The following is a 16,443-nucleotide window of genomic DNA, read 5'->3' on the forward strand; positions in this document are numbered from 1 at the left end:
ATAGAAAGGTGTCGGTATACACAGTGCATGATGAGTCAAGGGGACCAACGCAACATTATATTAGGCAGGTGGTCATAATGTTATGCCTGGTCAGTGTATATAAGGGACATTCTCCCATGCAAATCCAAATAACATCACAAAAAAGTGGTTTTAAATAAATTTTTTGAAATGTCTATAACCTTAGCAAACTCCTCAAACAGGTGGTTTTCTTTGTCCCCATCCTTGCTGACAAACATTCAGCATGATTATGACATTCATGAAAACAAAGCAGTGTGTTTCTTTTCTTTTTTTGTTTGGACAAATGGTTAACATCGTCTTGTACAGGTCAACAACTCAACTCGAGTAGTAAGCATATGACTACAGAGAATATTAATTTTAAAAACTTGTCACGATGTTGAAACAGCAGAAAGTTTCCAAAGTTTGTATTTTGTTTTTGCAAGTCTGCTAGTACTCTAATGCTGGAATATCCCAGAGAAAATGTCCCAAAGAAAAAAACAATCTACTAAACTAAAGACGATTTACTGAATTTTTTAAATAAAATAATAATAATAAAAAAAAAAACAGATGCTACATTTACAAATAATGTAACTTAAAATGTAGTAGATTTAATAGGATCACATTTACATCTGCTCATTCAATCAGCCATTCATGGGGCAGCAGTGCATTGTGTGGAATCAAGAGCTTCAGTCAACATTCACATGACACATTAGAATGGGGGGGGTCTGATTTCACTGACTTTCATCATGGCATTGTTGATGGGCCAGTTGGAGTATTTATATAACTGCTGATCTCCTGGGAGGGCAAGAAGCCTTTATTATCACCACACACACATTACAGCATGGTGAAATTCTTTTCGTCGTGTATCCCAGCTGAGGAAGTTGAGGTCAGAGCAAAGGGGCAGCTATAATACAGCCCCTGGAGCAGGGAGGGTTAAGGGACTTGCTCAATTCCCCCAACAGTGGAGCTTGGTGCACACAGAATGTTACAAACAACAAAACTATCCAGTGATCAGAAGGTCTGTGGGCAGAAACAGATGGAGAGTTTGTAATATTACATCATGTCACAATGTGAGTTCAGAGGGGAAAGGCCAGACTGGTTTGACCTGACAGGCAGTGACTCTAATAATCACTCTTTAGACCTGTGGTGTGCTGAAAAGAATGCACAACACATCAAAAATTAAAGCATGAGCTACAACAGCAGAAGACAACATCCACTCCTGCCAGCCAAGATCTGAGGCTACAGTGGGCAGGGATTCACTGAAACTACTAGAACTGAACAGCTGAAAAAAAAAGGAGATGTTTTTCCAAATCAGCTGTTTGGTTGAGGAAAAATAAAAAAATAAAAACAGAAGAAAAAGTGACACCACACTTCATTGGGAGGATGTTCATCCAAATAAACACATCAGAATGTAGAACATTGTGGACTGTGTGTGTTTAATTTTATTTAATTTTAACAGTTAAGTAGTCCTAATATAGCTAAAACATTTTGGGACAAATATCTTGGTCACCATTAATTAGGCAGATTTAGGATTTCTTGAGTGGAAGAGAGGGTTAGGAGAGAGCTTAAGTGGAAGTCTTTTGGCAAAAGACCCTTTAGAAGACTAAAATCTGAGTTTAAAATTACAAACAAATTAAAGTGACATTTTTGTTCAAGCCTTACAGGGTGATATTTAGCAGCGAAGACTTTTTCCTTCCCCATTTTCCCCCCAAATTCGGCCACCGGACAGCTCTCCTTAAATTGACCTTCTGCACAAATTTAAAAAGAACATAATGGTTGGTTGTACAGAATAAGGATTTGCTGAAGACACACAGAGGTAACCAAAATTATACGTTTATGTATACATATACATACCGAGTTACATTTCCAAACCAAAGTAGGAACCATCAGAGAAAAATACAAGTAATAATAATATTATTCTTTTGGGGTTTCAAATAAGTTTCCAGGTTTAAAATGCTGACCTGAGTAGGTCAAAGAGGGAGATTTCCCTGGTATCAGCCATTTCATATCCACTATAAATTTCTAGCAAAAAAACAGACATTAGCAGAAGATGCTACTCTACACATCACACTTAGAAAAACACTTCACTCCCTAGCATGCGTCTCTTCAGGGCATATGCACCTAATCTCATTATGGTAATTTCATTTTTTGTCCCCATTTCATTCTATTGTAGTAAATGGCAAGACATGAATAAACTAGGCAATGCACAATGAAATTGAAGAATTGTAAGAAAACAAACAAATGATTTTTTTTTTCTTTTCTGAAAAGCACACAAATTCCTTCCACACTGAACATGGAAACGGTTATCGATTAGCTATCAAAGCTATCGATTTCTTAACAGTACATATGAGGGAGATGCAAACCAAAAAAAACAAACAAACAAAAAGAAAAAACAATAGGCATTGGCTGTTGTCTAAACATAAGAAATTATATTGATATAAGTTCATCTTGGAACAGGACAGTAATAAATACAAAGAGACTGTAACTGAGTGAATAGATGGTTTTGAGGCAGTATGCAGACCAACTGAAAGCTGTCGATGTGAAATTCCTGCCAGCACTTACTCCCTTCCTCATGCCTGACCTGAGGTTTGCTGGTGTATTCAAGGAGAAAAAGCACCATTAGGACACAACTGATCAATCCTCCTCATATACAAACCAGTATGTGTGTGTGTGGGGATACACATTCACACGAGACAGACAGATCAATGAAAAAAACAGAGATCGATAGATACAGGGCTAAACAGATGGAGAGTTTGGAATATCACATCGCGAGGAAGTGGAAGCTTATTCCCGGTGTCTCATTCCACCTGTGGATTTGGCAGAAAGTCAAACAGCAGAACAGAGGCCCAGTCTCAGGGAAGCATAAGGCATCAGCACACTGATTTCCGAGTTCATTCCGGAGAAGATGGCTCGTCCTCGTCGTCATCGTCGTCGTCATCGTCGTCGTCATCGTCGTCCTCCTCGTTGAAGGAGCTGGGTGTCTGGCCCCGGGATTCGGAGCTGTACGAGGGAGCAGTGCTGCTGTGACTACAGAGAGAAATGAAGCCACGTGCATAAATAGCAGTTATATGCATATTACACATTCTGACCAATGATAAAACTCATATAGGGAAACTGCACATTTTAAGATGATTTTATTTATGATATCAAGATGATATGATCACCAAAATCCCAAAATCTCCTAAATATTTCCAGAAATATACTTCAGGAAATGACAAATCAGGTGCATGTTTATAAACAGAAAGTCTTATTTTCACTTCCACATTTTATGATAGATTTGAAGTTGATTGCTTTCCACATTGATTGGCTGTGCTTGTAATGTGTAAATGAGCAATAACTCAAAACTATCAGGAAGTTAAACATCATGACAATGTACACTAGTTGGCGTAACACATTAAAGGAAAAATAACCAACAGAACTATGCTTGACAGTAATGTAGTTACAATCGATATGCTGAAAGGACGAAATATACCTTGTATAATTGGGAGTGGTTCTGTTCGATTTTTTGCCCATGCCTAGGGAAAGACAGATAAATAATAGATACATAAATACAGAAACATGAATATTAATAACTATGAATGAGCCTTTTATATAACTGGAAACCAAAAGAACAAACTTATCAATCTCCAAGCACCTGAAGACTTTTCATGGTTGTAGGAACAGTCTGGAGTCTGAGTGACAGACATTGGTGGTGATTTATCACTTAATCCTTAAATTCTTAGGTCAATAAAGTCTGTTATTAATTTAACTCCATATATTGTTTTAATCAGTGATTTGCTTACCGATCTGAGTCAGGCCACCACACAGAGAAAAGCATAGGTCTTTTGGATATTTTATTTGTAATGAATGTAAATGTGCTATAAAAATTCTTCAGCTCTGTGGATGTGTCTAAAGAAAAAGCCAGACACTATATTAAAGGTGCAGTCAGCAATTGTGGCTTAAAATATACAGTCTTGCATGTCAGCTTTTCTATTTAGAGCCACATCCTCAAATCAGATAAACCAGACTACAGCACCTGAACGCTGGCAGCGAGAGTGAATCATTTCTGAACTCACACACGCAAATATATTCACATTTTCATTTACATTTAAGTTTACAGCATTTAGCAAGCACCCTTATTCAGAGTGACTTACAGAGCTCAAGCTAGTTTAGTACATCAGGAACTAAAAACACCATCAAGCTGAGACGTTGTTGGGGGTAATGAAGCATAACACCCCAGACAAGAATTATAAAAAGAAGTAGGGCTGTATTCATCGTTCGAAGACACCCAGTGACTCAGAAGTTCTAACTGTTGGTTGATTGTCAACTCCTGGAAGAGCCAAAGCTCAGAATTGTTCATCTGAGAAGATACTTTATTGTAGCTGCTGTATATTACACAAAATGTTCCAACTTCAATTTACTTCCTGTATTTTTAGATGTACGATGTGGCCTACCTGTGACATAAGTCTCTAGTGATTTGGGCACAAGTGACTTGGCCACACTGAGGTTCTCAGCACTGCATGTGCCGTTCTCCAGCCCTAAAGACATCCCCATACGCTTCAGAATCTCAATGTCATCATGGATCTCGAACATGTTGTCAAAGTTAAAGAGGTATTCACATCTGCAAACAAAGAAACGTAGAGAGTTACGTGAAACTACATGCAGAAAAATGACATGGTAGAATAATGTTAGAAACTTAAGGATAACGGTCATAAGAGATTAGAAATGCAGAATTAGAAAAAGAAATAAATGCTAAAGTGGATTTTATTTCCTTGTGAATCTTGGTGAATATTTTATTTGAGAGCATAAAGACAGATCTGGTTTATAATTCAGCCACACAGAGAGAGAGAGAGAGAGAGAGAGAGAGAGAGAGAGAGAGATGTACTTGTCACTGGAGATGGAGCAATCGATGACTGTGCGCACGTCTGTATTGAGAATAATAAAGGGCAGCTGAATGACTGAGCCGGGAGGTGGTCGGGATTTTGAAGCTGCTTCATTGGCCTGATTCCTCTTCACCAGGTTCTTAAAGGCTATCTGCTGCTCGAGGAAAAAGACAGAGTGGTCAGTACATTGTGTAGCAGGTCCAACGCGCACACACACACATCCTCCACTGAAAGATGTTTAGTATGCCAGTGGCACTACAGCCAAACAGCCCCGTCAATGAAAGTTCATAGAAAACCTCCACATATACACATCCACCTGTTACATTCCATCAACCTGGCCCTCCACTGCTTTCTCCTGCACAATTCCCATGTGCTGATTCTAACGCACTACAGACTGGTCACTTTTCTGTGGAACTAAATATAACCAAGCTAAACAGGGTTTAATGATTTATTCCTAACACATGTAGTGTGTGGAAGAAGGCTGTGCAGGTGGGGCGAGTTTTAAATTTCAGTGTGGGAAAGAGAAGCCACTTGCGCCTCGCCCCTGCTGAAACAATTAACACAATGAGAGTGCTGTTATGTGAAGAATCATTTAGCACAGTGATATAACCTTCCCCAATTTCCTACATTATGTCTCTCAATTTGTTTCAACCTTGCACTAGGATAAAGCCTGGCTATGGGAGATAGTGATATCTTAATAGAAATATCCTTCATTCCATCCACTGGATTCTAAGTGTTAATGGCGTCTTTTAAAGCAAGAATATAATAAAAAAACAATAATAGATCATTTACTGGTATGGAAACGAATTAATAAAAAATATCCTAATATACAAACCTTTACTAGCTTAATTAGGAAATACAAGCATTTATGAATATGTCATCTGGAAATGCTCAGATATCTGCCTGCTTAATATCTTCTAACAGCTAGCCAGCTGGTTAGTAAATAGTTTGTCACAAGCAGACAGGACAAGTCTTGAGTCACCTCACCCTATTCTCCGTGTCAAAATATGCCATAACGTACATAATTCTATTAGCTGAAAATATGGCTATGACCCCCTACTATCATCATCATCATTGCTGTTATACTATTTCGTGATATCACAAACTGAGCTCATATATAATAAGCTCAATAAGTACTTCAAGAAAGGATTAAATGGAAGTACACTATATTGCCAAAAGTATTCGCTCACCTGCCTTGACTCGCATATGAACTTAAGTGACATCCCTTTCCTAATCCATAGGGTTCAATATGACGTCGGTCCACCCTTTGCAGCTATAACAGCTTCAACTCTTCTGGGAAGGCTGTCCACAAGGTTTAGGAGGGTGTTTATGGGAATTTTTGACCATTCTTCCAGAAGCGCATTTGTGAGGTCACACACTGATGTTGGACGAGAAGGCCTGGCTCTCAGTCTCCGCTCTAATTCATCCCAAAGGTGTTCTATTGGGTTGAGGTCAGGACTCTGTGCAGGCCAGTCAAGTTCATCCACACCAGACTCTGTCATCCATGTCTTTATGGACCTTGCTTTGTGCACTGGTGCACAGTCATGTTGGAAGAGGAAGGGGCCAGCTCCAAACTGTTCCCACAAAGTTGGGAGCATGGAATTGTCCAAAATGTCTTGGTATGCTGAAGCATTCAGAGTTCCTTTCACTGGAACTAAGGGGCCAAGCATAGCTCCTGAAAAACAATCCCACACCATAATCCCCCCTCCACCAAACTTTACACTTGGCACAATGCAGTCAGACAAGTACCGTTCTCCTGGCAACCGCCAAACCCAGACTCGTCCATCAGATTGCCAGATGGAGAAGCGCGATTCGTCACTCCAGAGAACGTGTCTCCACTGCTCTAGAGTCCAGTGGCGGCGTGCTTTACACCACTGCATCCGACGCTTTGCATTGCACTTGGTGATGTATGGCTTGGATGCAGCTGCTCGGCCATGGAAACCCATTCCGTGAAGCTCTCTGCGCACTGTTCTTGAGCTAATCTGAAGGCCACATGAAGTTTGGAGGTCTGTAGCGATTGACAAATTGGTTGGCGACCTCTTCGCACTATGCGCCTCAGCATCCGCTGACCCCGCTCCATCAGTTTATGTGGCCTACCACTTCGTGGCTGAGTTGCTGTCGTTCCCAAACACTTCCACGTTCTTATAGTACAGTTGACAGTTGACTGTGGAATATTTAGGAGCGAGGAAATTTCACGACTGGATTTGTTGCACAGGTGGCATCCTATCACAGTTCCACACTGGAATTCACTGAGCTCCTGAGAGCGACCCATTCTTTCACAAATGTTTGTAAAAACAGTCTGCATGCCTAGGTGCTTGATTTTATACACCTGTGGCCATGGAAGTGATTGGAACACCTGATTCTGATTATTTGGATGGGTGAGCGAATACTTTTGGCAATATAGTGTATATGAAAAGCACAGAATAAGCATTCCAATATGAATTAACCATTTAAATTAAGGGCAGGGCTACATGCTTCCTGAACAAAACCACTGCATAAAAACACATGTACACCCACACCCACACCACACCCACTATGACTGCTGGTCCATGTTAGTACAAACCTGTAGTATTAGCTCCTCTAGCTGGCTTCTTTTCTGCCGGATTCTTTCTAGCCGCTTCTGCTTCTCCAACTGAAACACGCACAGAGACACATTCACAGAGAACTGAAACTGAACATGTGAAAGCCAGTGTTTGGATCTACTCCATGTGCTTGCTTTCCAAATGTTTAGCACATGTACACACATGCTTAGGTCATTGAAAATAAAAGCCTATTCAGGCAGGTGAACGGCGGTGTGTGCTTTAGAGATAGCTGAGATTTGCAAGACCCTGTGTTTATATATAATAAATAGCAGGGAGAGTGCCTCTAGCCCTCTTCTCATTTTCGCTTTATTTTGCTCTACAGGCTGCTGCAAAGACTTTCCGTCTCTCATTGCCATCATATCAGACGTGACACCATCAGGTGCTTTCAGATGGCTCTTTAAACACCCACATACAAACACACAGCATGAACACAAATGCTATACTGCATTACCAAAACTGCCTGAAAGCAGAAATCTTCCAAAATCTTGAATCTGATTGATTAGAAGGAATTGATTCATTTCCTATAACCATAGCAAAATCACAGGTTTATATTAAAAAACTTATTTTGAATGAACAACTGTTTCACATTCACAGAATCTAGTGCAGCAGACGCAGCATTCGAGTCTAACAATAAACAAAATTTAAATAAATGTGCTGTTATTTAACTAAGAAACTGATAAAGTTTTCTTTATAAGGGGATGTTTGTTTAAGATTTATGGAAGGAGTTTCCAGTGTCAGAATTACATAACAGTCACAAACTGTGCTCTCTTTCCCTCACAACAGCACCATCTTTGTGAACATCCTCAGAACATTAAGTGCTCAAATCACTCTATGCCAGTGTTATTATGTAATGAGGACAAAGAGAAAAACTGTGCCATTACCGTCAGCCACAACTAGCAAAAGCCACAGCAGGAACATGAAACCGCTCTGTGTAGCACTTTTACACGACACACCCACAGGAAGTAGTTCTGTGCTTTAACTGATGTTTCTAATGATAAACATTTCTCCCTCGAACCCACCTCCAGGTTGCGACATTCTTGTGCTGAGTTAGTGGGAAGGCCAATCCAGCGAATCTCCTTCTTCTCTTTGGAGATTATGTTCATGGCCATCAACACATTCAGAGCATCGTACACACGCCTGCGGATGTTTTTCTGATCGTACGCCTGCTGCTTGTAGAAAACACACACACACACAGTTTACACACATCATCATAGCATTTTATGAAAATGCCTTCTCTACAGTCTCCTCATTTCACTTGTTCTCTATAAAAGCTGTAGCCTCTCACACTCCCTCTGAGACCTGAGCTGCTTCCGGCACCTGCAGCTAAATCTTTTTTAATTAGACTTTTAACATTCCAGAAGGAGTAAAGGGATTAAAATCCAGTCCAGTCAACATCAGGTGTCCTGTCAGAACTAATAGTGGAAAGTATTTACATTACATTAAAAAAAAGAAAGAAAAGAAACTAGACTAGAAACAGACTACTCTAAGCTGTTTTCTCTTATTATTATTATTATTATTATTACTTTTAGTTTGACAGGTAGCACAAATTGAATTGGGTTTTATTTAAACTTATATAACTGCAAAACAAGTAAGCCTGTAAATAATGCCAATTTAGAACTAATGCATTCTAATGACAAAACATCCATAAACATATCACTGTGGATCTGTTAAATAAACATTCGTTTAGTTATATAAATTCATTTAAATAATGATCTTAATATAGACATAATCAGAGTGTGTTCATAAACCTGTATTGAATTAAGGGATCTCTGCAGTTTGAGAACTTCCGCAGTAAAGAATCTGCACATACTCGCATGTCAACGTTTGTTCAAAATTAGCCATATTAGATGTACTAGTTATTTAACTAGCAAAATGTGTCATTTGGTATTGAGCTTACGTGTATAACATCCAGAGCAAGGAAAACTATCAGCCTAATAATACGCTAATATATATCTGGAGATGCAACATGAAGCAAGTCAACTAAAAATGTAGAGTTTATAGGCTAAAACCGATTTTATCTGATGTAAAATGTAACGAATCTCCATTTAATATGCTCAATATGTTGGTTTCTTATGAAAAATAAACAGGACATTATGTAATTCCATCAATCTCTGCTCATTTATTCATTTACAGTATCACACACACCTCCAACCTCCAGATGTCTTGCGAGAAAGGACACTTACGTCTCACATTTATCCCTGCCAAATAGTAATCAGGCACCTGTGATGTGGGAAAAGATGATCGACATGCCACTAAGAGTAACACAAGGAGCTCATGGCTGGGCATGGCTCTGAAGCCATTCCATGCTCCGTATGAACATGACTGGTGACAGATGAGAAGCTGCAGGTCTACACTGGGTGTAACTGTTCTGATGTCATGTATAGGTTAAAGACTGTGAACAGAGTTGTAGTGTTGGGTCAGGGGTGAGGTGGCTGCATAAAATGCAAGTATGCTCAAGAGGAAGACTTCCGATTTAGATAATATTTAACACAAACACTTTAAGCAGCATTCTCTATTAAAGGCGAATGGCTTAACAGAAAGCTGCCCATTTTCCCAGTGAACAAAACAACCAATTTAGTGATCATCTTTTTACACAGGTGCTCCATTTGTTATGATTGTGTGTGGGTTAATTTTCATTCAGACTTAATGGCATTTATGTGGTTCTGGAAACAGAAAGGCTGTTAGATCTGTAAATGGTGAACAAACACCCGGCAGTTATAATTGACCTTGAATGCTTTGGAGGCTTTTTGATGCCTGGAACACGTAGGAGACAAATAAGAGGAAGTCTGCTAGTCTATGTGAGGAAATTAACATTACCTGAATTGCTTTTAAAATGTTTTCTTGCTTTATGTCAATTTAAGACAGAAAATTGTATAGGCATAGCGTCTTCTCATGTATCAGCTCACTGCCCCCTCTCTGCGGTCATGTACTTACACAATCTGTAGATGTGAGGTTGCTGGCGTGGGTGAACTCTGCCACTAGTTCATCAGCCACCTCGTTGTAGGATGTAGTGCCTTTCATCTGCACCTTCTCGCACACCTTCATGGAGAAATGCCTGAGTCCCTTTCCTTTCTTATCCACTTTTTTCATCCTCTTACTGCACACAGACATAGAACATGTACAAGAGCAAAATATTAAGGTTTGTAAATTTTAGTTAGGGTGTCAGAAATGCTAAAGAAACAATCACCACAGTTTTTCTAAGGTGTCTTTGTAATAATGTGATTCATGCTTCATCACTCTGAAAACCCTAGCTACTTTCATGAACAGGTCACACACAGTGCCTACTGAATACAAGCACCCATATATTCCCCTTAAAAAGCCCCATATGATGCAGCTACTTTTTTCGTTACACCCCAGAACACTACTCCTGACCCACAGCATTCCGCTTCACAGATCATGCTATCGCACATCTTGTAGCCAATGCCGACAAATGGCAGAGATGCACATTGAGTGGGAGGAAGCTGAAAGAAATTGTGCTCACATGTGGATACTCATGAATTACATAATCATTCAAGAGGAACTGGAAGTGATGTGCAAGTGTTCTGCCAGTGTTACAGAGAGGAGTGTGAAACATCCTTCAACATCTGAGCAGGGTCTTCATTTCCACTGCCATTAGAGGACTTACTTTACTAAGTCTTGGATCATGCCACAGGAGACATTTGGGGCTTCACTGGACGTCCTTTTGGAACAATTTTCCTCTAAACGCCCAATTTAACCTGACTGCTTGCAGTCATTAGAAGATAACTAGATAATCTTGCTGGATATTCAACCAGAGCTGGAAAAATTAGTAGCTCACACACACAGGACAAATAGGATATGTGTCCTGACTATCGGCTGTATTCATTATTGTTGGATAAAACTCTAAGTTTGTCATATTTTCTTAGTTGAACAGCACATCTTTATAGTGCAACACTGGCAGGAAATTCATTCCAAAACCATACAAATTAACACCAATCCACATTGATGCTCTCTGCTAGCATACATGTGAGAAATACTCCTAGCTAATCTAGTGAACGCTGTTATGTAGGTAACATAAGCATAACATGTCTTCCATGCCAGCTTGCTACACATCCGTTATGGCTTCAGAAAGGCTGAAAGCCTCTGCAATATGGTTGATATGGTTTCAGCACTGATATACTGTATGAACATTACGATATTGTAAGTGTGAGGAGAAATAGGATTTTGTAGTTTCACAACATGCAGTTTAATTTTCCTTATGGAAATACTTTCAATGAATTAAGTTTTGATTTTAAAAGTGTTTCATACTATTTCACTGTTTGAATCCTATATTCTCCACAACATCTCTCTCATCTGCAGCAATCAACTTCCGCTTAATTGTTGTGGAAAGTGTGTGTGTGTGTGTGTGTGTGTGTGTGTGTTGCTTCATGTTTTGGTCTTAGTTCTACCAAATGACACAGGATTACGCAAGTTTGTGGTATTAGAGACAGTAATTTTATTATAAGGGGTATAATAGTACAATGTAAAAGTTTTCGTTCACCAACCGTTGGCTATCAGCACAAGAGCTTAAAGTTCTGGGAGAATTTTCCAGTTCCTGCTTCCTAATAACTGTAGCCATAGTTGTTTTCACAAGCTAATACAATCGTACGCTCTGCTTAGGAGTAGTAATATAATGTGAGCGGTACTTTACTATCCGACAAATTTTAATGAACGTATTGATAAATACACAGGTATATCAAATTGAGAATAATATATCGGCTTCAACTCTAATTTCAGTTACACGCGGATTAGTCCAGTTTTTCCTTATTTAGTATAAACATGCATTTGTAACTAACACAAATGCATTTAGGTATAAAACAGGGGATGTGTGCATTTGCGAGTCTGCTTTGTGTGAATAAAAGCGAGAGTGAATCCATTTAACATTCATCCACATTCTCTCTGAATTTCTCTCATTTAGGGGACGTGTATAAATAAAATACAGCTTTTGAGCGAGCGCTGCAGTGAGCGGTGAATTATATAACTCCTGTTGAGCATGCTCGGTGTAGCAGTGGGGGTTGGGGTGCTTCGCACAAGCAGCTCAGAGTCTCAATTGTCAGCAAAGATTAGTTCCAGATGCCGGGCTCACAATATTAGTAGCAATGAGAAGATGCAAATGGATGGCATGTAGTAGTGCGATTTGAAGGCCATTTGAAGTGTGACGAGTGAGACACTTATTCTGCTTGCACACGTGTGAAAGTGTGTGAAAATGTATGCTACTCTGCAACACACATTTCTCCGTAGCAACAGTAGCGAGGCTCTCTCTCCTCCTGTGACGAACCGAAGAAGTGCCATCTCAGAGAAGGGGGAAGGGATGAGAGAGGGAACGGAGGGAGAGGCAACTGACCCTCTACAAGACGACATGCATTTACACATCTGCCTCATATATAGGGTGGAGACAAGGGAGAGAGGTGAACCAGGGCTTGTGTGCGTTTTTGAATATCGACAATAATTGAAATCCTTCATATGACATTACAGTGCATGTACGTTTGAGTGAGAGTGTGTGTGTGTGTTTGTTAGCATGAGGCAGAGCATCCTGAAACTTCAGCAACACTTTCTCTGGGTGAAACACAAATAAAATAAAAACCCCACACAAATATTGTGTGCCTGTGCGATTGTGAACACACACACACACAGCTCACTTTTATCATGCACTGAATATTTTATTGAGTGTTCTGGCTGGCCAACATTAGAGCTGTCAGAATGAACTTCACAGTCCCAATACTAGGCACATTTTCCTACCATTTACATATTCAAAAGAGAAAAGACAATGCAGTCTTGTCAAGACACACATTTGTTAAACATTCTGGACAAATAAGAATGCTTGTATACTTGCATGGCAGAGAATAAATGCTATTTTATTGGGCTCATGTAGGAAGAAAACAAAAGTGAACAGAAAGCTGTGTTTTTTTCCGATATACTAAGTATACCAAGATATATTAACTTTGTTAACACATTAACTCTATAAATGTTCTATATTAACTTCACAGAGAGAGCAAATTAATAGGTTTGTTCCCCTCCTAAAATTAAACGCGAATGCAGAGCTACTACTCACAAAGCATGTCATGCTTCCACCACCAGCACCAACCTCTCCTGTCTTCTTTATAAATCAATACACAGCTCTGCAGCACCTCAGCAGGGTGCATGCTAATCAGGAAATGCAGCTATCCAACTACACAGCCAGGAACCTTCCTTTATATAAAACCCTATAATAATACAAAAACAAAAAAAATACCCTACAAAAAGCGTTGCCTCATCAGATTTGTACCTGCTGTTATGCCACCAGCTATTTTCTTCATGTGGATATATGTAGCACTTTCCCATCTGAATCAGTATTATGGAGAGAAAATTGCTTATGTGATGTGGCAGGATGTAAAGCAAGTCATTGCAAGTGGTATGGTTTGTGTGTATGTGTGTGTGTGTGTGTGTGTAGTCTACAGTGAAAAAAAAAACCCAATGGATTTGCAGCTGCACTCCTCAGCAATCATCATATAGACACTCAATAAGAATCTGCCCTCTTCCATTTTGTACAATAGAGACTGGCTCAAGGCTGACACGAGTGTTTAGTGAGAACAGAGCTTACATACCTTGATGAGGAGTCACTGGAGCACAGTCCATCCCTGCGTCACACACACACAAAAACACAGCCATTAAACAGGGCAAACAACCCATTCGGCTACTTGAGAATGGATCATTATAGACAATTCTGTATAATATACCAGTATGCTGCACAAGCTGCTGACTGGAAATTCTAAGTGCCACATATCACAGAGTAATAATATTAATACCAACCCAGTTATACCATCTGACAAACAATATTAACAATATTATTATAGTAAAAAAAATACAATAGTAATCAATAATAAATTCAATACAAATCAAGAGAAATATTTTTTATAAGACACCACAAGGTCATGCTTTGGTAACAAACTATATAAAACTCGAGTAACATGATCTAATCGTCCTAATTTCCCGGGTAATAACGCATTCTAACTGAAGCTGATTTAACGAGACAGGGCCAGAGACAGCAGTTTCTTTATGTGCAATCAACTGGAGCATGTAGTAAATGTCAAATTTGTGGAGGCTTAACATAATTCATATTATGGTTATGCTTCATAGATGATTTGATTCAATATCATCATTATCCGTCATTACATTTACTGTAGCATTTATCTGAAGCAGGGGCACCGGGAGTCTGGACTCTAACCCAGGGGACTTGAGGAAAAGGCAGGGGACACGCTGGAAGGGTGCCAACCAATCACAGGCACAATCTCTCACACACCTATTCACACAGGGCAGGAATTAAACATCCAACCTTGAAGGTATGAGGCAAACATGCTAACCACCAAGCCACTGTGCTCCCATCATCATCATCATCATCAAATTAATATATTAAATAAAATAAAAATCAGTACAGTTATTAAATGTGGAACATATTGTGAAAAATATGGACTAAAATTAAGTAAATATACAGCTATGTAGCATTCTTATCAAAAAATAAAACATAAGCTCCATAAATAGTCGTACAGGCAACAATGTACATGCTAAGCATTAATATGAATTCATATATTTTAAGGCAAATGTTATTAAAAGCCCCAAAACTTGCACAGCATGATGTGACAAGAAAAGTATACACAGCGTGTTTTAAACGCTTTATACGAGTCCCTGTAGAAACAAAACAAAAACAAAAAACCATTTGTGGATTGTAAAGAGATGGCAAGCCTCCACTCCCCATCCCATTAAAAGAGCTTCATAACTGGGATTTCTCCTGGCCACGCTCATAGGCTACTCTCTTTAATTCAAACCATATGGTAAAAAGCAGTAGTTTCAATTCAGACTAGAATGGGGACTGCAAAATGGGCACTGTGGTTTTTATAGTGCCCCACATTTAATAGAGCTTGGTGTTTAATCACATCTGCTGAAACACCACTCACCTGTCAGAGTAATAGGGGTCTATAAAGTCATGCGTCCGTTTCTTGTTCCTATAAAAGAGAAATTGCGGCGCCATTTGAGAAACTTTAAGAGATTCAGGATTCAATAAGAAATCGAAACCACCTTCCACATTCAATGTTATTATGAACCACTCTCTTGTATTTCAGTGTAGAACCTATAAACAAATATATAGCATACAGTAAAATAGGACAATACAATACAATAACAGTTGTTCCAATCAGCAAGGTCTGATCTCATGAGCCTTCATCTCTGCCACTTCGTTTAATAATCCCGCTCTCAACTCTATAGTGCTTTTCATACAGCCTGGAATTTATGAGTATTGTCAAGTTGATGTGTTGATGTGGGGGAGAGAGTGCACACACCCTGGGGTCCATTCGTTGCCCTCTGGAGGACATGCTTGTGTAACCATGGCAGCAGGTGTAGTGTGTGGCGTGAAGGGGCTGCCGATGAGGATACTTCCTGGGTGAGTCACCCTCTGAGGAGTGCTTATAATCTGCAGAGAAAGAGAGAGAAAGAGGCGGAGAGAAAGAGGATAAGAATATCCTGAGCCAAATATAGAAACCTGAGTGTTTCAATCTATATCTATTTATACCATAAAAGGCCAAATTGGACACACAGACTAGAAATCGTAAATATGATCAATTTTTACGTGCATGATTTTTGATAAATGCACTTTTACATACTGTATAAGATCAACACTGGCAAATGTTTATGATAAAAACAAGCAAACATGCATAATAAATATGAAATGGTATGGTTTTCCACATATAAAGCAATAAAAGTGATTATAATGTTAAGTATTATTATGTTTAAGGTGTAAAGTAATTTAAGGTGATTTCACCATGAAATGTTGGTATCATTTTAGAATCTATTATTTTTTTAAATGTATTAAGTGAATGTCCTTATAAATAACCATGCAATTATATATTATGAAATGTAATCAGACCACAGGCCACCTACAGATTTCCACTTCTAACACACATGCTCTCATCTTCGGCTCTCTTATTTAAACTCTACATTCATGGTTTTACGATCAACCCTCCAGGGACAGCAGC

General features: G+C 39.2%; 1 protein-coding gene and 1 long non-coding RNA gene across 4 annotated transcripts in view; one reads left to right on the forward strand and one right to left on the reverse strand.

Moving 5' to 3' along the window:
- Positions 1 to 16,443, forward strand: part of LOC131367811 (uncharacterized) — a 37,846-nt gene that overhangs the window by 2,928 nt on the left and 18,475 nt on the right. The window contains exon 2 of the long non-coding RNA XR_009206965.1: positions 14,615 to 14,757. This is a non-coding gene — a long non-coding RNA (uncharacterized LOC131367811). The remainder of the gene's footprint in view (positions 1 to 14,614; positions 14,758 to 16,443) is intronic.
- Positions 1,815 to 16,443, reverse strand: part of tfdp2 (transcription factor Dp-2) — a 40,063-nt gene continuing 25,434 nt past the window's right edge. For 2 of the 3 annotated variants that reach the window (XM_058413336.1, XM_058413338.1), the window contains 10 exons: positions 15,751 to 15,881; positions 15,370 to 15,417; positions 14,023 to 14,055; positions 10,376 to 10,538; positions 8,461 to 8,610; positions 7,423 to 7,491; positions 4,862 to 5,013; positions 4,431 to 4,597; positions 3,470 to 3,512; positions 1,815 to 3,024 (listed from right to left, as the gene is read on the reverse strand). In XM_058413336.1, coding sequence (XP_058269319.1) covers positions 2,889 to 3,024; positions 3,470 to 3,512; positions 4,431 to 4,597; positions 4,862 to 5,013; positions 7,423 to 7,491; positions 8,461 to 8,610; positions 10,376 to 10,538; positions 14,023 to 14,055; positions 15,370 to 15,417; positions 15,751 to 15,881 — 1,092 coding nt within the window. In that variant the 3' untranslated portion in view covers positions 1,815 to 2,888. The remainder of the gene's footprint in view (positions 3,025 to 3,469; positions 3,513 to 4,430; positions 4,598 to 4,861; positions 5,014 to 7,422; positions 7,492 to 8,460; positions 8,611 to 10,375; positions 10,539 to 14,022; positions 14,056 to 15,369; positions 15,418 to 15,750; positions 15,882 to 16,443) is intronic. The other variant, XM_058413337.1, reaches the window with a different exon arrangement.

The sequence above is a fragment of the Hemibagrus wyckioides genome, linkage group LG17 (genome assembly GCF_019097595.1).
Source record: "Hemibagrus wyckioides isolate EC202008001 linkage group LG17, SWU_Hwy_1.0, whole genome shotgun sequence".
In the NCBI taxonomy this organism is placed as follows: domain Eukaryota; kingdom Metazoa; phylum Chordata; class Actinopteri; order Siluriformes; family Bagridae; genus Hemibagrus; species Hemibagrus wyckioides.